The sequence below is a fragment of the Salvelinus fontinalis genome, chromosome 25 (genome assembly GCF_029448725.1).
Source record: "Salvelinus fontinalis isolate EN_2023a chromosome 25, ASM2944872v1, whole genome shotgun sequence".
Taxonomy (NCBI): Eukaryota; Metazoa; Chordata; class Actinopteri; order Salmoniformes; family Salmonidae; genus Salvelinus; species Salvelinus fontinalis.
In genome coordinates, this window is record NC_074689.1 from 21,081,511 (window position 1) to 21,105,510 (window position 24,000).

At 46.5% G+C, this 24,000-nt stretch overlaps 1 protein-coding gene across 4 annotated transcripts in view; it reads left to right on the plus strand.

Annotated features, from left to right (window-relative positions):
* zfhx4 (zinc finger homeobox 4) overlaps positions 1-24,000 on the plus strand; it is a 109,418-nt gene that overhangs the window by 42,416 nt on the left and 43,002 nt on the right. For all 4 annotated transcript variants that reach the window (XM_055881581.1, XM_055881584.1, XM_055881580.1 and 1 more), the window contains exon 6: positions 11,494-11,728. In XM_055881581.1, the coding sequence (XP_055737556.1) occupies positions 11,494-11,728 (235 nt within the window). The remainder of the gene's footprint in view (positions 1-11,493; positions 11,729-24,000) is intronic.

Here is a 24,000-nt window from a genome sequence, read left to right on the forward strand (position 1 = left end):
ATGACAGGTTTACGGAGATGTCGGACCGCTTGACGCACAAGCAACCATGGTACAGGGATTTTTTCATTTTGGACACACACACAGACACACACACACACCATGGGTGTGGTTGCTATATTATTCACAGATAACCGCAGCTCCCAGAAACTCCCAGCAAGCCTCATCAGAGACAGAGAGGAGCTGCTGGATGGCCCAGCCAGTGAAAGAGTCATTGTGCTAATTCATTTGTTTAGCTTGGCGGCCATTTGCTAAGATGATTATTGTTATTACATGACCTGCGCTAAGCTAACCAATTTGAGCCCTGCCCTGCACTGGACTGGCTGGAAAGCCACAGCCTCTAATCATATGTGATAGAGAGAGAGGGAAGGATAAATAGGATAAGCAATTTATACATTCCTTTAGATTTGTGAAAGCAGGGGAGAGAGAGAGTAATGTTTACTGTTATTTTTATTTTTATTTATTGTTTATTTCACTTTTGTTTATTATCTATTTCACTTTGGCAATGTAAACATATGTTTCCCATGCCAATAAAGCCCTTAAATTGAATTGAATTGAGAGAGAGAGAGATGGAGAGAGAGAGAGAGATGGAGAGAGAGAGAGAGAGAGAGAGAGAGCGGGGAGAGAGGGAAGAGAGGGAGAGAGAGAGAGGGGGAGAGAGAGATAGAAAGGGGAGAGAGAGAGAGCGAGAGGGGAGAGAGGGAGAGAGAGAGAAAGGGGAGAGAGAGAATGGGGAGAGAGAGACAGATAGGAAGAAAGGAGAGAGTGTGTGTGTGTGATTGTCACATGTGCGTGTGTGTGAGTGTGCATGTGTGTGAGAACAGGTGTGTGTGCGTAGCATTGGCAGACCTCTCTCCAGCAGGAATGTTAGAGCCAGGTTGCCAGTGGTTCCATCCCCAGTGATATGGCACTACATCTATTGCTCCGGGTAACAGTGGTTACTGTTAACATGTGTTAGGGAGGGAGGGAGGGAGGGAGGGAGGGAGGGAGGGAGGAAGGAAGGAAGGAAGGAAGGAAGGAAGGAAGGAAGGAAGGAAGGAAGGAAGGAAGGAAGTGATGGAATTATAAAATTCTTTCAATGAACAAACATGCTTTTGTTGTAGCAGGTAGTTGTTTTTGAGTCCCCGGGGACTGCAGAGCCTATAGAATTACAGCGGAAACTGGCTGGGTTCCAAAAGAAGAACAAAACAAGTGAGCTTTACCCCAAAATTATACATTACCCCAAAACTACATTACCACAAAATCGTATTACTACAAAATCGCATTACCACAAAATCGCATTACCACAAAACTGCATTACCACAAAACTGCATTACCTCAAACGGCATTACCTCAAACTGCATTACCCCCCTGAACTGCATTACCCCAAAACTGCTGATGGAAGGAGAGATAGAACCCAATACAGAGAGGGGGCAGAGAGAAGTCTGTCCATTTCAACACACATACACACATGTTATTAAGGCATAGCTGTGGTGTTGGTAGGTTCCAGGGTAGTTATACCAAGGGTTATTTTAGCTACAGTATGTGTTCAATAGTGCTTAATAACAGGGAAAAGTCATGTTGACATAGAATGTCCTAATTTTTCTTCTGGTTTAGGAAGAAAACAGATGCTTCTTTCTCTTTGAAGGATTTTTTTTTCCTTCATTTACCAATGTAGGAATTGAGAGCGAGAGAGAGAGAGAGAGAGAGAGAGAGAGAGAGAGAGAGAGAGAGAGAGAGAGAGACAGAGAGAGAGAGAGACAGAGAGAGAGAGAGAGAGACAGAGAGAGAGAGAGACAGAGAGAGAGAGAGACAGAGAGAGAGAGAGACAGAGAGAGAGAGAGAGAGAGAGAGAGGAAGAGGAGTAAAAACTACTTGTGAAACGCTGTCTGTCTTATTAAGTATTCTGTTAATGAGGCTGTTTTGTCACAGAAGAAAGAACAGATGAATCAGAAATAGCAACATACAACAGGAGAGGAGGATGAGGGAGAGGACAGGAGAGGAGGATGAGGGAGAGGCCTGGAGAGGAGGATGAGGGAGAGGACAGGAGAGGAGGATGAGGGAGAGGACAGGAGAGGAGGATGAGGGAGAGGTGAAAGGAGTTTTGTAAACATCCAAGTCTGCATAAATAAATAAACTATTTCTGTCAGAGAAGAAACACACACACACACACACACACACACACACACACACACACACACACACACACACACACACACACACACACACACACACACACACACACACACACACACACACACACACACACACACACACACACACACACACACACACACACACACACACACACACACACACACACCCTTCCCTGGGATTTGGGGAAAGGAAACAAGGGGTGGGTTGTAGATTTGACAGGTACGAAGCTCCCCTGTGCTTTGGTTTGGTGAAGTGTGTGTGTGTGTGTGTGTGTGTGTGTGTGTGTGTGTGTGTGTGTGTGTGTGTGTGTGTGTGTGTGTGTGTGTGTGTGTGTGTGTGTGTGTGTGTGTGTGTGTGTGTGTGTGTGTGTGTGTGTGTGTTGATGTGGGGGGGGGTCCAGTGTCTGGTGCTTGACAGATGATTGGGAGTCCCCTGTGTTGTAATTTGCATTGTTTGTCACTGCACCTCCCTTCGCCCCACCGTCAACACACACAACACACACACACACACGGTGGAAAAGAGAGATATTTCGTACTGGCATCTTGAGGGGCACCATGGGACGTATCGTTAGTAGAATCTGATTGGTCCTCTGGGAGCACTGCAGCTCTAACCCTGTTGGTTGTTTGCCAAAAACACTAATCCACACACACACACACAGAGAAGGAAAGGAAACACACACACGAGATGTGAAAGAGTACGAGAGTGCTCCATCACTGAAATAGCGAGCTTGTGTGTGTGTGTGTGTGTGTGTGTGTGTGTGTGTGTGTGTGTGTGTGTGTGTGTGTGTGTGTGTGTGTGTAATGGTTCCTAAAGTCTGTTGCCACTAGAACCGCTCCTCTCTAACTCCATAAATCCAGAATCCGCCAACTGTCTCTGTATCTATCTCTGTCTCTGTCTCTGTATCTATCTCTGTCTCTATCTCTGTCTCTGTCTCTCTTTCTATCTATCTATTTCTCTCTCTCTCTCCGTCTCCCTGTCTGTTTCTCTCTGTCACTCTCACAATCTATCTCTGTCTCTGTCTCTCTCTCTCTCTGTCTCTCTATCTCTCCGTCTCCCTGTCTGTTTCTCTCTGTCACTCTCACAATCCATCTCTGTCTCTGTCTCTCTCTCTCTCTGTCTCTCTCTCTCTCCGTCTCCCTGTCTGTTTCTCTCTGTCACTCTCACAATCTATCTCTGTCTCTGTCTCTCTGTCTCTCAATTCAATTCAATTCAATTCAAGGGGCTTTATTGGCATGGGAAACATGTGTTAACATTGCCAAAGCAAATGAGGTAGACAATACACAAAAGTGAAACAAACAAAACGAATTAACAGTAAACATTACACATACAGAAGTTTCAAAACAATAAAGACATTACGAGTGTCATATTAAATATATACAGTGTTGTAACAAAGTACAAATGGTTAAAGCACACAAGTTAAAATAAGTAAGCATAAATATGGGTTGTATTTACAATGGTGTTTGTTTTTTCACTGGTTGCCCTTTTCTTGTGGCAACAGGTCACAAATCTTGCTGCTGTGATGGCACACTGTGGAATTTCACCCAGTAGATATGGGAGTTTATCAAAATTGGATTTGTTTTCGAATTCTTTGTGGATCTGTGTGATCTGAGGGAAATATGTGTCTCTAATATGGTCATACATTGGGCAGGAGGTTAGGAAGTGCAGCTCGGTTTCCACCTCATTTTGTGGGCAGTGTGCACATAGCCTGTCTTCTCTTGAGAGCCATGTCTGCCTACGGCGGCCTTTCTCAATAGCAAGGCTATGCTCACTGAGTTTGTACATAGTCAAAGCTTTCCTTAAGTTTGGGTCAGTCACAGTGGTCAGGTATTCTGCCACTGTGTACTCTCTGTTTAGGGCCAAATAGCATTCTAGTTTGCTCTGTTTTTTTGTTAATTCTTTCCAATGTGTCAAGTAATTATCTTTTTGTTTTCTCATGATTTGGTTGGGTCTAATTGTGCTGTTGTCCTGGGGCTTTGTGGGGTGTGTTTGTGTTTGTGAACAGAGCCCTAGGACCAGTTTGCTTAGGGGACTCTTCTCCAGGTTTTGTTATGGAAGGTTTGGGAATCGCTTCCTTTTAGGTGGTTGTAGAATTTAACGTCTCTTTTCTGGATTTTTATAATTAGTGGGTATCGGCCTAATTCTGCTCTGCATGCATTATTTGGTGTTCTGCGTTGTACACGGAGGATATTTTTGCAGAATTCTGCATGCAGAGTCTCAATTTGGTGTTTGCCCCATTTTGTGAAATCTTGGTTGGTGAGCGGACCCCAGACCTCACAACCATAAAGGGCAATGGGCTCTATGACTGATTCAAGTATTTTTAGCCAGATCCTAATTGGTATGTTGAAATTTATGTTCCTTTTGATGGCATAGAATGCCCTTCTTGCCTTGTCTCTCAGATCGTTCACAGCTTGTCTCTCTCTCTGTCTGTCTGTATGTTTCTCTATCTATCTCTTTATCTATCTCTGTCTTGTTCTCTCTCTCTCTGTCTCTCTCTCCGTCTGTCTGTCTGTTTCTCTCTCTGTCTCTCTATCTATCTCTGTCTCTGTCTCTCTCTCCCCACCGCCTGCCTGACTGTCTCTGTCTCTCTCTCTGTCTCTCTGTCTCTCTCTCCCCACTGCCTGCCTGACTGACTCTGTCTCTCTCTTTCTGTCTCTCTGTCTCTGTCTCGCTCTCTCCCCACCGCCTGCCTGACTGTCTCTGTCTCTCTGTCTCTGTCTCGCTCTCTCCCCGCCGCCTGCCTGACTGTCTCTGTCTCTCTCTCTGTCTCGCTCTCCCCGCCGCCTGCCTGACTGTCTCTGTCTCTCTCTCTGTCTCTCTGTCTCTCTCTCCCCACCGCCTGCCTGACTGTCTCTGCCAGAGACGACCATTAAATGGAAAATAGAAAACTACACTATTTTAGTTCTGGTCTTAAAGAAACGCACAGGAATCTGCTGATGGAGATTTAAATGAATATTTCTAAAAGGAAAAGCAAATTCAGATTTGTCTCTTTTCAATGTAGAAACCGACTAACTACTCAAGACTGTTGAGTCCTTTTACGAGAAGCGAAGAGAATGGATGTGTTGTTATGATTATTATCCAAGCCGGGCGAAGGATAAAGGTATATTATTATGACTAGCGTTAAACTGAAAGTCTTGGCTCAAAAGGGAACTCAATTTATCTACCGTCTCGGAGAACTCTGAGAATGAGATTTATCATTTCCTGCATATTTCTGCATGTACTCCTCAAGCACACACACACTGACACACACACAATAACGGTAGTCAGAAAGAGGTTGAATTAAGTGAGAACAATATGAGTGGCTCTGTTGAAAGGAGTGTCACTCTGAAGCAGCAGAGTTTGTTCATCTGGCCTAGTTATTATAAATAGTATTGTCTGGGGTCGTCATGTACCACAGGACACCAGGTTGGGGTTAATTCCACTAATTCAATTCTAATTCAATTCCATCTTCCTGTAAATTCCACTTAATTCAATTCAAATTCCAGCTCTGTCTTTACATTGAGAGATAGTTAAATTCTTGTAAATTCCAAAGTTAGGTCAATTCCAACAATTCAATTCCCCATTCAATATGATCCCCAACAATTCAATTCCCTATTCAATACGATCCCCAACAATTCAATTCCCCATTCAATATGATCCCCAACAATTCAATTCCCCGTTCAATATGATCCCCAACAATTCAATTCCCCATTCAATATGATCCCCAACAATTCAATTCTCCATTCAATATGATCCCCAACAATTCAATTCTCCATTCAATATGATCCCCAACAATTCAATTCCCCGTTCAATATGATCCCCAACAATTCCACAAATCTCAATTGAAATTCCCTCGGGCTTTCAGGCTAATCACTGTTCAGACAAACTAGCTATCTGGAAATATAGAAATACAAGCTGAAATTATTCAAATTTCATACAGCATTTGCTAACACATGCACTCTACACACCAGTGGAGGCTGCTGAGGGGAGGACGGCTCATAATAATGTCTGGAATGGAGTCAATGAAACGGTATTAAACACATCAAAGACGTGGTTTCCATGCGGTTGATACCAGTCCATTGACTCCATTCCAGACATTTTTATGAGCCGTCCTCCCCTCAGCAGCCTCCACTGACACACACATATACATTTTAATATTGTTATTTTGCTGTATTATTTATTGTGTATTGTAGAAATGTTATGGTAGAGTAGTGTGTAATAATGTGTTGGGTTATGTATTGTTTTATTGTATGTAATTGTGATTGGACCCCAGGAAGAGTGGCTGCTGCCTTGGCAACAGCTAATGGGGATCTGGAATAAATACAAATACAAAACAAATTCTGCAGTAAATGTTTCATACTAAGTCCAGTAATTCCATTATTATTTTACAATTCAAATTCAATTCAATTTCAATAACGTCAAAATGTTTGAAATTCGAATTGAATTCAACGTACATTTTTCACTTCATGAGTGAATTCAAGAATGAAATTGTAATTGACCCCAACCCTGCAGAACACATGAACATGTTGTTGTCTTCATCGTGGCTCACAACAAGATGGCCGTCTGCTGGGTTCTTTCTTTGTGTGTCTCCCTCTGTACTCTCTGAAAAGCAGGGGAAGAATTAGTATTTCTTATGTATGGAGTTTGGTTGCAGAGGGACATAAAGAAGGACAAAAAGAGACAGAAAGACAGAAAGTAAGAGAGACAGACAGAAAGAAAGAGAGAGAGAGGTTAGTGTCTCGGTGTGGCCTTGCAGAGTGTTAGCTGTGCTCTCTGAGCGTGTCTGTCTACACAAGCAGAAAAGGAGGCCTCTCTTTCACAGAGAAACAAAGATAGCTGTAATTAATGACCGTGAGCGCTGGCCAGCACTCTGTGTGCGTGTGCGTGCATGCGGCTTTCTTCTGACAACTCCGACTTAATTAAAAGTTAAGACCCCTGAAAGGGCCCCTGACTGCCACGGACATCCCACTGCCTCGTGAGAAAAACCTTGTACGTTTCTTTTTCTGAAAAAACAAAGACCACGAGAAAGAGAGAAGGGGGGGTGATGTGCGTTAGATATGTGGCTAATCCTTAGTAGTCAGGTTTTTTTTCTCTCTCTCTGTCTCTCTCTCTCTCTCTCTCTCTCTCTCTCTCTCTCTCTCTCTCTGTCTCTCTCTCTGTCTCTCTCTCTGTCTCTGTCTCTGTCTCTGTCTCTGTCTCTGTCTCTCTCTCGCTCGCTCTCTCTCTCTCTTCTCTCTCTCTCTCTCTCTCTCTCTCTCTCTCTCTCTCTCTCTCTCTCTCTGTCTCTCTCTCTCTCTGTCTCTCTCTCTGTCTCTCTAACACACACCTGCAGCTTGACGGCATGTTCCCCTCTCTGTATTCTATCAGAGGATCAGTTAATCAAGCTTCTAGCCTGGCCTTTTGTTTCTGCCCATTGTTCATTAGGTCGCCAGCTATGGAGACACACTTGATATGCTTGGCTTCCCTGGATGTATGAGGCTGGGGGGAGGGGTGGTGTGGGGGGGGGGGGGGTTAGTGGAGGGCAAGCGTGGGGGTAGGGGGTAGGAGAGTTGGTCAAAATTCAAGCTTGCAACTGACATAATAACGACTAGAGCTGGACAACATGCTTCTCACACACAAAACAGCTCTGCCTCTACACACTCTTAGTCTTATGACTTTTGTGTTCTTAGTTTTAGTATTTTGTAGATTTAGGAAGCTCAGCTAGGGACACACACACACTCACACACACCCTCACAACCTCTCACACACACTGTGAATCCTAACACTTCTGTTGTCCTGTGTCTGAGAAATAATAGGTTTTTAAAATGAACTTGTGAAGACACCTTTTCAAAAAACAAAATTTTGTCTCTCCTCTCCACACTTTGTCTCTCCTCTCCACACTTTGTCTCTCCTCTCCACACTTTGTCTCTCCTCTCCACAATTTGTCTCTCCTCTCCACACTTTGTCTTTCCTCTCCACACTTTGTCTCTCCTCTCCTCACTTTGTCTCTCCTCTCCTCACTTTGTCTCTCCTCTCCACACTTTGTCTCTCCTCTCCACACTTTGTCTCTCCTCTCCTCACTTTGTCTCTCACCTCGCTTTGTCTCTCCTCTCCTCACTTTGTCTCTCCTCTCCTCACATTGTCTGTCCTCTCCTCACTTTGTCTCTCGTCGTCACACTTTGTCTCTCCTCTCCACACTTTGTCTGTCCTCTCCTCACTTTGTCTCTCCTCTCCTCACATTGTCTCTCCTCTCCTCACATTGTCTCTCCTCTCCTCACATTGTCTCTCCTCTCCTCACTTTGTTTCTCCTCTCCTCACTTTGTCTCTCCTCTCCACACTTTGTCTCTCCTCTCCTTACTTTGTCTCTCCTCTCCTCACTTTGTCTCTTCTCTCCACACTTTGTCTCTCCTCTCCACACTTTGTCTCTCCTCTCCTTACTTTGTCTCTCCTCTCCTCACTTTGTCTCTCCTCTCCACACTTTGTCTCTCCTCTCCTCACTTTGTCTCTCCTATCCTCACTTTGTCTCTCCTCTCCTCACATTGTCTCTCCTCTCCTCACATTGTCTCTCCTCTCCTCATATTGTCTCTCCTCTACTCACTTTGTCTCTTCTCTCCACACCTTGTCTCTCTCCTCACTTTGTCTCTCCTCTCCTCACTTTGTCTCTCCTCTCCTCACATTGTCTCTCCTCTCCACACTTTGTCTCTCCTCTCCACACTTTGTCTCTCCTCTCCTTACTTTGTCTCTCCTCTCCTCACAATGTCTCTCCTCTCCTCACTTTGTCTCTCCTCTCCTCACTTTGTCTCTCCTCTCCACACTTTGTCTCTCCTCTCCTCACTTTGTCTCTCCTCTCCACACTTTGTCTCTCCTCTCCTCACATTGTCTCTCCTCTCCTCACTTTGTCTCTCCTCTCCTCACATTGTCTCTCCTCTCCTCACTTTGTCTCTGTCCTCACTTTGTCTCTCCTCTCATCACTTTGTCCCTCCTCTCCACACTTTGTCTCTCCTCTCCTCACTTTGTCTCTCCTCTCCTCACTTTGTCTCTCCTCTCCACACTTTGTCTCTCCTCTCCTCACTTTGTCTCTCCTCTCCTCACTTTGTCTCTCCTCACTTTGTCTCTCCTCTCCTCACTTTGTCTCTCCTCTCCTCACTTTGTCTCTCCTCTCCTCACTTTGTCTCTCCTCTCCTCACTTTGTCTCTCCTCTCCTTACTTTGACTCTCCTCTCCACACTTTGTCTCTCCTCTCCTCACTTTGTCTCTCCTCTCCACACTTTGTCTCTCCTCTCCTCACTTTGTCTCTCCTCTCCACACTTTGTCTCTCCTTTCCTCACATTGTCTCTCTCCTCATTTTGTCTCTCCTCTCCTCACTTTGTCTCTCACCTGACTTTGTCTCTCACCTCACTTTGTCTCTCCTCTCCACACTTTGTCTCTCCTCTCCTCATTTTGTCTCTCCTCTCCTCACTTTGTCTCTCCTCTCCTCACTTTGTCTCTCCTCTCCTCACTTTGTCTCTCCTCTCCACACTGTCTCTCCTCTCCTCACATTGTCTCTCCTCTCCTCACTTTGTCTCTCCTCTCCTCACATTGTCTCTCCTCTCCTCACTTTGTCTCTGTCCTCACTTTGTCTCTCCTCTCATCACTTTGTCCCTCCTCTCCACACTTTGTCTCTCCTCTCCACACTTTGTCTCTCCTCTCCTCACTTTGTCTCTCCTCTCCTCACTTTGTCTTTCCTCTCCTCACTTTGTCTCTCCTCTCCTCACTTTGTCTCTCCTCTCCTCACTTTGTCTCTCCTCTCCACACTTTGTCTCTCCTCTCCTCACTTTGTCTCTCCTCTCCACACTTTGTCTCTCCTCTCCACACTTTGTCTCTCCTCTCCACACTTTGTCTCTCCTCTCCTCACTTTGTCTCTCCTCTCCTCACTTTGTCTCTCCTCACTTTGTCTCTCCTCTCCTCACTTTGTCTCTCCTCTCCTCACTTTGTCTCTCCTCTCCTCACTTTGTCTCTCCTCTCCTTACTTTGTCTCTCCTCTCCACACTTTGTCTCTCCTCTCCTCACTTTGTCTCTCCTCTCCACACTTTGTCTCTCCTCTCCTCACTTTGTCTCTCCTCTCCACACTTTGTCTCTCCTTTCCTCACATTGTCTCTCTCCTCATTTTGTCTCTCCTCTCCTCACTTTGTCTCTCACCTGACTTTGTCTCTCACCTCACTTTGTCTCTCCTCTCCACACTTTGTCTCTCCTCTCCTCATTTTGTCTCTCCTCTCCTCACTTTGTCTCTCCTCTCCTCACTTTGTCTCTCCTCTCCTCACGTTGTCTCTCCTCTCCTCACTTTGTCTCTCCTCTCCTTACTTTGTCTCTCCTCTCCACACTTTGTCTCTCCTCTCTTCACTTTGTCTCTCCTCTCCACACTTTGTCTCTCCTCTCCTCACTTTGTCCCTCCTCTCCACACTTTGTCTCTCCTCTCCTCACATTGTCTCTCTCCTCATTTTGTCTCTCTCCTCACTTTGTCTCTCACCTCACTTTGTCTCTCACCTCACTTTGTCTCTCCTCTCCACACTTTGTCTCTCCTCTCCTCATTTTGTCTCTCCTCTCCTCACTTTGTCTCTCCTCTCCTTACTTTGTCTCTCCTCTCCTCACTTTGTCTCTCCTCTCCTCACTTTGTCTCTCCTCTCCTCACTTTGTCTCTCCTCTCCACACTTTGTCTCTCCTCTCCTCACTTTGTCTCTCCTCTCCACACTTTGTCTCTCCTCTCCTCACATTGTCTCTCCTCTCCTCATTTTGTCTCTCTCCTCACTTTGTCTCTCACCGCACTTTGTCTCTTTCCTCACTTTGTCTCTCCTCTCCACACTTTGTCTCTCCTCTCCTCATTTTGTCTCTCCTCTCCTCACTTTGTCTCTCCTCTCCTCACATTGTCTCTCGTCTCCTCATTTTTTCACTCCTCTCCTCATTTTGTCTCTCCTCTCCTCACTTTGTCTCTCCTCCCCTCACTTTGTCTCTCCTCTCCTCACTTTGTCTCTCCTCTCCTCACTTTGTCTCTCCTCTCCTTACTTTGTCTCTCCTCTCCTCACTTTGTCTCTCCTCTCCACACTTTGTCTCTCCTCTCCTCATTTTGTATCCCCCTCTCCTTCTTGTCAGTACCATCAGGCTTTTCTTCCATTAGGTTATTACCATCCTTTCATTCTTCTAAGCACACTGGATTTGTTTTCCTGTCCGCTCAGAAATATCCTTTGTTGATTTCTCTTTCCTACATTTTAAACAATGGCTCTACTGTTTTTGTCCTACTAGATAATAGTGAGTCCCAGATGACTGTGCTTCAGGTATAGGCAAGTTTGCTGTCTGCACCTTTGTCCTTGACCATCAATCAAAAAGCATCTTCTCATACAAATGTTAACAATCTCTCTACTCTCTCCTACAGCACTTGCAGAAGCAGGAGAGTGCGTGCAGCGGTGAGCAGTGTGTGTACTACTGTGCCCTGTGTGACTACTCCACCAAGGCCTGTCTGAACCTGGTGCAGCACGCTCGCTCCCCGCGCCACCAGCAGAACGAGGGTCTGAGGAAACTACAGCTCCACCAGCAGGGACTGGGAGGAGAGGAGGACGGCCTGAATCTACACCAACTCTACCACGTCAAAGACTGCCCTCAACAACAAGGTAATGGTTTAGTCGTTGTTAGATGGGTTTTCTTGGATTTGATTTGAAACATGGGACTTGGACCCACAGTCCTTGTTTTCTTTACCCACGCCCATTCCTTCCTGCTACCACAACCAAACCATCTCTTCCTCCATCCCTCCCTCTCTCCCAAAACCCTTTACCACCACATTCATCTACCCCTCCATCCATCCATCTCCCTCCCTTCATCCATCCATCGCTCCATCCATCCATCCATCCCCCCCTCCCTCCATCATCAAATAAAATCAAATGTTATTTGTCACATGCTTCGTAAACAACGAAATGCTTACTTCCCAAAAATGCAGCGAGAAAAAAATTGAAAAAAATAACCCGAGGAATAAATACACAATGAGTAACGATAACATGGCTATATACACAGGGTACCAGTACTGAGTCCATGTGCAGGGGTACGAGGTAATGCAGGTAGATATATACATATATGTAGGGATAAAGTGACCAGGCAACAGGATAGATAATAGACATTAGCAGCAGTGTAAGTGATGAGTCAAAAGAGTTAGCGCAAAATGGGTCAATGCAGATAGTCCAGGTAGCTATTTGGTTAACTATTTAACTACTTATTTAGCATCAATCCCTCCCTCCATCCCACCCTCTTTCCTCCCATTCCTCCATCCCACCCTCTTTCCTCCCATTCCTCCATCCCACCCTCTTTCCTCCCATTCCTCCATCCCACCCTCTTTCCTCCCATTCCTCCATCCCACCCTCTTTCCCTCCATTCCTCCATCCCACCCTCTTTCCTCCCATTCCTCCATCCCACCCTCTTTCCCTCCATTCCTCCATCCCACCCTCTTTCCCTCCATTCCTCCATCCCACCCTCTTTCCCTCCATTCCTCCATCCCACCCTCTTTCCCTCCATTCCTCCATCCCACCCTCTTTCCTCCCATTCCTCCATCCCACCCTCTTTCCTCCCATTCCTCCATCCCACCCTCTTTCCTCCCATTCCTCCATCCCACCCTCTTTCCCTCCATTCCTCCATCCCACCCTCTTTCCTCCCATTCCTCCATCCCACCCTCTTTCCTCCCATTTCTCCATCCCACCCTCTTTCCTCCCATTCCTCCTTCCCACCCTTTTTCCTCCCATTCCTCCATCCCACCCTCTTTCCCTCCATTCCTCCATCCCACCCTCTTTCCCTCCATTCCTCCATCCCACCCTCTTTCCCTCCATTCCTCCATCCCACCCTCTTTCCCTCCATTCCTCCATCCCACCCTCTTTCCCTCCATTCCTCCATCCCACCCTCTTTCCCTCCATTCCTCCATCCCACCCTCTTTCCCTCCATTCCTCCATCCCACCCTCTTTCCCTCCATTCCTCCATCCCACCCTCTTTCCCTCCATTCCTCCATCCCACCCTCTTTTCCTCCATTCCTCCATCCCACCCTCTTTCCCTCCATTCCTCCATCCCACCCTTTTTCTCTCTCTCCCTCCATCCCTCCTTTCTTCTCTCCATCCTTCCCTCCCTCTCTCCAGCCCTCGCTCCCTCTCTCCATCCCTCTCACCCTCCGTACTCAGATCACGTCTTTTGAGTCAGGCAGTGCAGTCCACCTAATCTCTCCAAAATGAGCACGCTGTTCCCATTATGGTGCTACGCTTATATCACCAACACACACACACTCTGCCGTCCCCTGTGCGGGGACATCCCAGGCATCCCAGACTTATGAAACTCTGCCTTTGGGAGGATCACGCACACACACACACACACACACACACACACACACACACACACACACACACACACACACACACACACACACACACACACACACACACACACATACGCACACACATACGTCTTTCCCTGGAGTGAGCCTTCATTTCCTTTCTCATGACCAAAGCAATTTGGCTTTCATTTAAAAGCCCAGGGTCTGCCAGCCACTAATAAGTGTAGCAGAACTGTAAAACATTTTGAGAGACAAAAAAAAGATGAATGGTTTTCTTTGAGTCGGGGGGTTACGGTGTAGAGGGGGGGGGGCTGTAATTTAAACCAGAAGACACAGTCATAGTCTATTATATAATCATTCCTATGCTAATCCGGCACAATGAAATGAGTGCTTAACTTGTTTTTGCTTTGCTTGACCTGTCGGGAGGGACGGCTAACACGTTTTGAATGGCATTCCAGTGCACTTTTAGAGTGTGTGTGTGTGTGTTAGACATTAATCTGTGCTCCCCAAAGTGTCCTGTTTATAAATGGACCCGCAAACCAGATGTGTCCAGTACTGTGAACCACATGTGATAGCAGCTCTCTCTCTCCACACACACACACACACACACACACACACACACACACACACACACACACACACACACACACACACACACACACACACACACACACACACACACACACACACACACATACACACACACACACACACACACAGCCTTGACCGTATGGAGAAAAGAAGAGAGAGCTGCCATATTGAGAGAGAAGTAGGCCATCTATACGTTTGGTTTTAATTAGAAGTGGATCACAGGTGATTCAGAGAGGTTTGGGATTTGGGTCCACAAGACAAGCCAGGATAGATAAATCATTACTGTGCCTTTTAACACACCCCCACCCCTATTCTCCCTAAAAGTTGATTCTGTCTCACACACACACACTCCCATACACTCACTCACACATACTCACTTTTTTTCTCCATTCAGTCTTTGCTCCTGTCCATTTCGGTCTCCTCCACAACTAACTATGCAAATATTTTTTTCAAATGTTCCACTGTTAAATCAATTGTTTTTTTTATTTTTTTTGGGGGGGGGGGCGATTATATACCCCCAGTTGTATGCCACATAGTGCATTTCCAATGAGGAGGAAGTGTAGGGTTTGAGTTGACGCTGCTGGGCACGTTCTTGGATGCCCTGCTTTTTCCCATACTGCATCATTTCTTTGGGAACAGCAGTATTACTTCACCAAGTCCCTAGTAAAACATATTTACCTGTTTCCTTTTACTGTGTAAAGGAGACAGTTGGAGAGAAGTGTGGATATTTATTTCAGGCCTTTCAGAATATCTGAACTTTCTTTGCAATGGAGCAGATTTGATTGTATAATTGCCTAACGGGAACAGACTAAGTTCATGTGGATGTGTGTTTAGCATTTTGTTTTCTGCTGCTTTACAGTTTCTATTGGTTAGCTACTGGTTGCTATGAACCATATTTACTGAAGTGCTGAGAGGTGTCTTTCTGTTCAAGCAGAACTCTGGCACACTGGGAATAACACCTTGCTATTTGTCAGGACTATACCTGTGAGTGGATTTCATGATATAGGTTTGATGCTGGTTTTATTGTCTAATTATTAGAAGTTGTTCTATCTGTATGTGGGGCTAGGAAAGGTGGACTAGAGTCACTGTAAATGAGAAAATAGTATTTATCTCACTCTCTCTCCCACCCCTTTCCCTGTGACTTCTCAGTAAGTTAGCAGTGTAGCAATCAACATGTCTCGCTTCGTGTGAGTGTGTCTGGGAATCTCTCTGCCAGGTTTCCCTAGGTGATGGTAACTCCCCATGTCATTCCCCAGTTGTCTCATCATTTACTCTAGGTAAACACCATAGAGCTAAGTGTGTGTGCGTGTTTGTGAGCGTGTGAGTGAGCATGTGAGTGTGATGTGTTAAACATGAGTTTTAAGTGGAGTTCCCCCATTTGTAAATCAATGTAATCTAAGAGCCGGCCAACACAGCTTTTTACACACACTTGAGCTTGTTAAAATGGTTTCCCCATAAAAATGTGAAACAAAAACACTCACCGCCCATGTTTTGTACCCATGTGTGTTCGCGACAGAGTGTGTGTGTGCACGTCCTTCATGTGTGTTTATGTGTTTATGAATCCTCCTACTCTATGGAGAATCAGCAGAGTTGAAGGAAATTGACTTGATAGAGAATGCGAGTTCAGATCCCAGACAGGGAGAATGAATTCCTCCACAACATGGCACAGAGAGTTCAGCCATTTTGTTGTCTGGCTTTGAACTTCGGACAAAAGTTGTTAGTCCAAATCAGATTCTTGTTTTCCCCCGTGTTTGTATAACAGAGTTAGATGGTGAATAGAGCTGCTATGAGAACATTAACATAGATGCACATACAAGTACATGCGGTACAAATGGACTGGTTCTCAGTCACGTTTTTCCATCATCCTCAGTTTTAAGATGAAACTAATGGCTGATAGATAATGTTTGTGTTGGAAACAGTGACACTGTTATGTTATTGAAGGAAAAAAACATGAAATGTAGTGTTAAACGATAAGAGACGAAGAATCTGAAGAGAAATGGATTGAATGTGCAGTAGTTGCTTCTGAGAGTGTTTCTGTCTGTATAGTGCTGCTCCATTAGTCTGTTATTCTCCCTATGAACCAGCCCTATGGACCAGCCCTATGGACCAGCCCTATGAACCAGCCCTATGGACCAGCCCTATGGACTAGCCCTATGGACCAGCCCTATGGACCAGCCCTATGAACCAGCCCTATGGACCAGCCCTATGGGCCAGCCCTATGGACCAGCCCTATGGACCAGCCCTATGGACCAGCCCTAGGAACCAGCCCTAGGAACCAGCCCTATGGACCAGCCCTATGGACCAGCCCTATGAACCAGCCCTATGGACCAGCCCTATGGACCAGCCCTATGGACCAGCCCTATGAACCAGCCCTATGGACCAGCCCTATGGACCAGCCCTATGAACCAGGCCTATGGACCAGCCCTATGAACCAGCCCTATGAACCAGCCCTATGGACCAGCCCTATGCACCAGCCCTATGCACCAGCCCTATGGAACAGCCCTATGAACCAGCCCTATGAACCAGCCCTATGAACCAGCCCTATGAACCAGCCCTATGAAATGAACCAGCCCTATGGACCAGCCCTATGGACCAGCCCTATGAACCAGCCCTATGGACCAGCCCTATGAACCAGCCCTATGAACCAGCCCTATGGACCAGCCCTATGAACCAGCCCTATGCACCAGCCATATGGACCAGCCCTATGGACTAGCCCTATTGACCCGCCCTATGGACCAGCCCTATGGACCAGCCCTATGGACCAGCCCTATGAACCAGCCCTATGGACCAGCCCTATGGACCAGCCCTATGGACCAGCCCTATGGACCAGCCCTATGGACCAGCCCTATGAACCAGCCCTATGGACCAGCCCTATGAACCAGCCCTATGAACCAGCCCTATTGACCCGCCCTATGGACCAGCCCTATGGACCAGCCCTATGGACCAGCCCTATGGACCAGCCCTATGAACCAGCCCTATGGACCAGCCCTATGAACCAGCCCTATGGACCAGCCCTATGAACCAGCCCAATTTACCCGGCCTATGGACCAGCCCTATGGACCGGCCCTATGGACCGGCCCTATGGACCAACCCTATGGACCGGCCTTATGGACCGGCCCTATGAACCAGCCCTATGAACCAGCCCTATGGACCAGCCCTATGAACCAGCCCTATGCACCAGCCCTATGGACCAGCCCTATGCAGCAGCCTTATGGACCAGCCCTATGGACCAGCCCTATGGACCGGCCCTATGAACCAGCCCTATGGACCAGCCCTATGAACCAGCCCTATGGACCAGCCCTATGCAGCAGCCTTATGAACCAGCCCTATGAACCAGCCCTATGAACCAGCCCTATGGACCAGCCCTATGAACCAGCCCTATGCACCAGCCCTATGGACCAGCCCTAGGAACCAGCCCTATGGACCAGCCCTATGAACCAGCCCTATGAACCAGCCCTATGAACCAGCCCTATGGACCAGCCCTATGGACCAGCCCTATGAACCACCCCTATGGACCAGCCCTATGAACCAGCCCTATGAACCAGCCCTATGAACCAGCCCTATGGACCAGCCCTATGGACCAGCCCTATGAACCAGCCCTATGAACCAGCCCTATGGACCAGGCCTATGAACCAGCCCTATGCACCAGCCCTATGGACCAGCCCTATGAACCAGCCCTATGGACCAGCCCTATGAACCAGCCCTATGGACCAGCCCTATGGACCAGCCCTATGGACCAGCCCTATGGACCAGCCCTATGGACCAGCCCTATGAACCAGCCCTATGAACCAGCCCTATGGACCAGACTGAAACAACTGTTCTCCATCCATCAAATCAAATCAAATGTATTTGTATAGCCCTTCTTACATCAGCTGATATATCAAAGTGCTGTACAGAAACCCAGCCTAAAACCCCAAAAAGCAAGCAATGCAGGTGTAGAAGCACGGTGGCTAGGACAAACTCCCTAGAAAGGCCAAAACCTAGGAAGAAACCTAGAGAAGAACCAGGCTATGAGGGGGGGCCAGTCCTCTTCTGGCTGGGCCGGGTGGAGATTATAACAGAACATGGCCAAGATGTTCAAATGTTCATAAATGACCAGCATGGTCAAATAATAATAATCACAGTAGTTGTCGAGGGTGCAACAAGTCAGAACCTCAGGAGTAAATGTCAGTTGGCTTTTCATAGCCGATCATTGAGAGTATCTCTACCGCTCCTGCTGTCTCTAGAGAGTTGAAAACAGCAGGTCTGGGACAGGGAGCACGTCCGGTGAACAGGTCAGGGTTCCATAGCCGCAGGCAGAACAGTTGAAACTGGAGCAGCAGCATGGCCAGGTGGACTGGGGACAGCAAGGAGTCATCATGCCAGGTAGTCCTGAGGCATGGTCCTAGGGCTCAGGTCCTCCGAGAGAGAGAAAGAAAGAAAGAAAGAAAGAATTAGAGAGAGCAAACTTAAATTCACACAGGACAGGAGAAATACTCCAGATATAACAGACTGACCCTAGCCCTCCGACACATAAACTACTGCAGCATAATTACTGGAAGCTGAGACAGGAGGGGTCAGGAGACACTGTGGCCCCATCCGATGATACCCCCGGACAGGTCCAAACAGGCAGGATATGACCCCACCCACTTTGCCAAAGCACAGCCCCCACACCACTAGAGGGATATCTTCAACCACCAACTTACCATCCTGACACAAGGCCGAGTATAGCCCACAAAGATATCCGCCACGGCACAACCCAAGAGGGGGCGCCAACCCAGACCAAGCAGAAAGAAACAACCGTTCTCCATCCATCAGACCAAGCAGAACGAAACAAACGTTCTCCATCCATCAGACCAAGCAGAACGAAACAACCGTTCTCCAACCATCAGACCAAGCAGAACGAAACAACCGTTCTCCAACCATCAGACCAAGCAGAACGAAACAACCGTTCTCCAACCATCAGACCAAGCAGAACGAAACAACCGTTCTCCATCCATCAGACCAAGCAGAACGAAACAACCGTTCTCCAACCATCAGACCAAGCAGAACGAAACAACCGTTCTCCAACCATCAGACCAAGCAGAAAGAAACAACCGTTCTCCATCCATCAGACCAAGCAGAACGAAACAACCGTTCTCCAACCATCAGACCAAGCAGAACGAAACAACCGTTCTCCAACCATCAGACCAAGCAGAACGAAACAACCGTTCTCCAACCATCAGACCAAGCAGAAAGAAACAACCGTTCTCCATCCATCAGACCAAGCAGAACGAAACAACCGTTCTCCATCCATCAGACCAAGCAGAACGAAACAACCGTTCTCCATCCATCAGACCAAGCAGAACGAAACAACCGTTCTCCATCCATCAGACCAAGCAGAACGAAACAACCGTTCTCCAACCATCAGACCAAGCAGAACGAAACAACCGTTCTCCAACCATCAGACCAAGCAGAAAGAAACAACCGTTCTCCAACCATCAGACCAAGCAGAAAGAAACAACCGTTCTCCATCCATCAGACCAAGCAGAACGAAACAACCGTTCTCCAACCATCAGACACTTTTTGTCTTCCGTTTTTTTAATCTTCCTTCCGTCTCTCAGAAAAAGAAAAGGAGATGGGATCTTATGGAGGTAATTATTTCTGAGTTGTGTCTGTCATCCTCTCCTCCCTCCCTCAGTCCCCCTCTCCTCTCCCCCCTGTACATTAAAGTGGGGGAGAAGGCCGCCTTTGTTTGAGTCCCCCCTTTAAACAAAAGACCTCACTGACTCAGGGGGCTGAACAACACTTTAAATGCTTCTCTCTCTGTGTGTGTGAGTGTGTGTGCGTGTGTGTGTGTCTCTTTTGTTTTGTTTTCTGAGTGATAAGGCTCCGGGAGGTTTGTAGTCTTGTTCAGATTAGTGTAGCCTTGCTAACCATTTACATATAGCAGCTGTAGGCCAGGCAAGGCCCTAATGGACAAACGCTGAGGCAGTGTGTGTGTATGTGTGCGTTTGTGCATGAGTGTGTGCATATGTATATAGTTTATTGCCTTATTGTAGCTAAACAAAACATGCAGCCTCAGTTTATGCATTTGTTTGACTAAACTCTGAGCATAATCATCCTTATGTTTTTACTATGGCTAGCTCTTTCTCCTCTCCTCCCTCCTCTTTCTCCTCTCCTCCCTCCTCCTCTCCTCCCTGCATTGCGATGTGATGACACTGAGACTACTTTAAGCCATTAGGGTTTTCTCTCTTTTTATCTCTTATTCTCCCTCCCTTCTTTTTTTGGAGCGATGGGGCGGTTTAGCAATTATAGCGGTTACTTTTCAGGATCATTCTCTCTCTCTCTCTGTCTCTCTCTCTGTCTCTCTCTCTCTCTCTCTCTCTCTCTCTCTCCTCTTTTTCTCTCCCTCTCTCGTTCTCGCTCTTTTTCTCTCTATCTATCTATCTCTCTATCTCTCTTTTTTTCTCTCTCGCCTCTCTTTCTCTTTCTCTCCCTGTCTCTCTATTTCCAGGGTTTGTCTCAGTAATTTGCGGCCATTACAGAACCGTCTATGGTGGGGTAGTGGAGTGGGAGCGATGCAATACACACCCCAATATACCCTGTTCACTCGGCTAGCCACGGGGGCTACGCTAATGCAGCTGCAGCCATTTTCTTTTCATTCCCCAGACAAAGTCATAGACACTGCCTTGCTAGGGGCTTTAGGGACACACAGAGGGTTATAGTCTATGAACTCCATAGAGGAAAGTATAGAACCAGTGTGTATTCCCAGTCAGGAAAGCCCCTTTAGGATAAATATGAATGATGTACTCCCGGCAGAGTGAAATCTCTTTCCAAAGGAAAATCCCCACGATGAGATCGACATGATCACTCTCAGGGGGGATTTGATAGGCCTTATAGCTTTTATTAAATGGAGACAATACCCCTCTATTTTAAATAATTTGTCAAATCAAAATAAGATACTTTCGCTTGGGTATTATTATATTTTCGGCAAGTAGCAATTTACCCAAATTTCTCCAAACCATATTCTGGACGGCGGGCGAGCGAAAAGATGTAGTCATTTTTGAATAATTCCATCCAAGTGAATTATAATTACTTTGCGGTTTGTGTGTGTGTGTGTGTGTGTGTGTGTGTGTGTGTGTGTGTGTGTGTGTGTGTGTGTGTGTGTGTGTGTGTGTGTGTGGGTGTGGTGTGTGTGTGTGTGTGTGTGTGTGTGTGTGTGGTGTGTGGGGGGGGGGGGGGGGGGGGGGGGGGTGTGCGTGTGTGTGTGTGTAGCCCAAAAAACGCAGTTCTGACTTTTACTTATGAAAAGGGCCATTTGACCAGAAACTATTTTTGAATTGGTGCGTTGGGGCGGTATGGGCCTAGATGATTGTTGTTCTTTGGTGAAGGGTAATACCAGAGCTAAATTGTTCCCTGATGTTCCAGTCAGAGGTTTTGTGCCCGCTGACATTTATAATTACCTCCTGATTATCCACCATTAGCATACCTGACCATGCCACGTTAGACTTATTTACAATACAAAAGCCCTGTGCCCGCTGTGTGTGTGCGCGCATTACTGCGTGTGTGTAGGGTACAAGCGTTTGTGTTTGTGTTTGCGTACTAAAAACGTCACAAAAAAATGACTTAACCCATTTGAAAGAGGAAGAAGGGCATTCACTGAGCTTTGCGATGTAATGACATTTTAAACGATGAAATCACAACGTGAGTTTGGTACACAATACAACAATCTCTGTCAGTGAGCATGAAGATAATAAACAATACACTGATTCGAGGTCAAGATAGGACAACGGTTACGTAGCAATACACACACTGGTCCAGAGTAGTCCGAGTTTGTGTGCATCACCGTGGACTCAGACTAACACACACACACACACACAAAGATGTCCCTGGCCTACACACATCTCTCTCTCTCTCTCTCTCTCTCTCTCTCTCTCTCTCTCTCTCTCTCTCTCTCTCTCTCTCTCTCTCTCTCTCTCTCTCTCTCTCTCTCTCTCCTCTCTCTCTCTCTCTCCTCTCTCTCTCTCTCTCTCTCTCTCTCTCTCTCTCTCTCTCTCTCTCTCTCTCTCTCTCTCTCTTCTATGTCTCATTTCATTGCTTTTCTTTCCCCCTCCCTCCCACATTCTCTCCTGTCTTTCATCTCTCTGCCCTTTCCTTCTGTCTCTCTGTTGGTAGATGAGCCCAGTGTGTGCTGACATGGACGTTCCTGGTGTGTTCTTCATCTACCTGTTGGTTCCTGTCCATTGTCAGTGTGAATAGAAGGAAGTGTTTCATAAGGTGCTGTGTGTTTGTTTCATAAGAGAGAATCTCAGTTTACAGGTCAGTCCAGGGCTATTAGCTGAGACAAAGGCTGTTTTACATAAAGAGATTCTCTGTCTTTCTTTTTTAACACCGGTGTGTCTCCCTTCCCTCCTCTCTCACGCCCCCTCTCTGTTGTCTCTTCCTCCACTCTCTCCCTCTTTCTTATTTTCTCCCCTCTTCTCCTAATTCTCATCCATCAGAACAAAGTATGGAATTGATAGCTAGTATTGATTACCAATAGCTGCGGTTAATAGTTGCTAACTCAGGGAAGCTTTGCAGCTTTGGCCTGTGTGTGTGTGTGTGTGTGTGTGTGTGTGTGTGTGTGTGTGTGTGTGTGTGTGTGTGTGTGTGTGTGTGTGTGTGTGTGTGTGTGTGTGTGTGTGTGTGTGTGTGTGTGTGTGTGTGTGTGTGTGTGTGTGTAGGCAATGCAACTTGGGATTTGGGTTTGATACTCCCATCATGCTCTGTTAGCGGAGCTCCTCAATAGCAACAAGCGTCCATATCATAGACAATCCCTGTGTTGTGTGTTTTACTGTACCCCACCACAACCTGCTCACAGTAAGTCCCTTTGGTACATGGTACACAACATTACTACACAATACATACACATTGAACATGAACAGCAGCACACTTCTTTCATACAAAACATAGCATTGTTATTTTAGATAGGAGAGGAGAAGACAGGTTAAAAGTGAAGGAGAGGAGAGGAGAGGAGAGGAGAGGAGAGGAGAGGAGAAGAGAAGAGAGGAGAGGAGAAGAGAGGAGAGGGGTAGGGTTCCGTCTCTCTCCTCATCCTCTCTGATAGAAAGTGATGTTTGTTTAATTGCCTCATAAACTATGTTATGTCTAAAAGAGAGATGCTTTCATTGGACAGGGAGAATGAGTGGCCTGTCTTCCCATGTAACCGTATCTGTGTGTGTGTGTGTGTGTGTGTGTGTGTGTGTGTGTGTGTGTGTGTGTGTGTGTGTGTGTGTGTGTGTGTGTGTGTGTGTGTGTGTGTGTGTGTGTGTGTGTGTGTGTGTGTGTGTGTGTCTTCTATTGTCTCTCCCTCCAGCCATATCAACTAGAACACATGGTTAATGTCATCTCCCATTATTTTAATTACTGTAGAAAAACACTAACACACACACACACACAGACATCATCTCGCATCAATTGAATTAGTGTAAACTGTCATTATTATTATCCCATGCCTTAAGGCCTGGTTCTTACCTGAGGTTATAGACATAGAAAGTGTTTCAGTATTATTTCATTTATCGTGTATTTTTATGTGACATCTGCACTCTGCTTATGCATGAATGAACAGTCCCTGTGTTAATGTGTAATCGTCTTTTTAATGACTGAAAATGTGTGTGTGTGTGTGTGTGTGTGTGTGTGTGTGTGTGTGTGTGTGTGTGTGTGTGTGTGTGTGTGTGTGTGTGTGTGTGTGTGTGTGTGTGTGTGTGTGTGTGTGTGTGTGTGTGTGTAATTAATAACAAGAGCTGTAGATGTAACGAGTCAGTGTGTGTCAAAGTGCAGGCTAGCATGTCTGTTCTCCACACTCTCCCTCCAGCACACACACCCCTAGCACACACATCCCTAGCCCACACACCCCTAGCACACACACCCCTAGCACACACACCCCTAGCACACACATCCCTAGCGCACACACACACACACACACACACACACACACACACACACACACACACACACACACACACACACACACACACACACACACACACA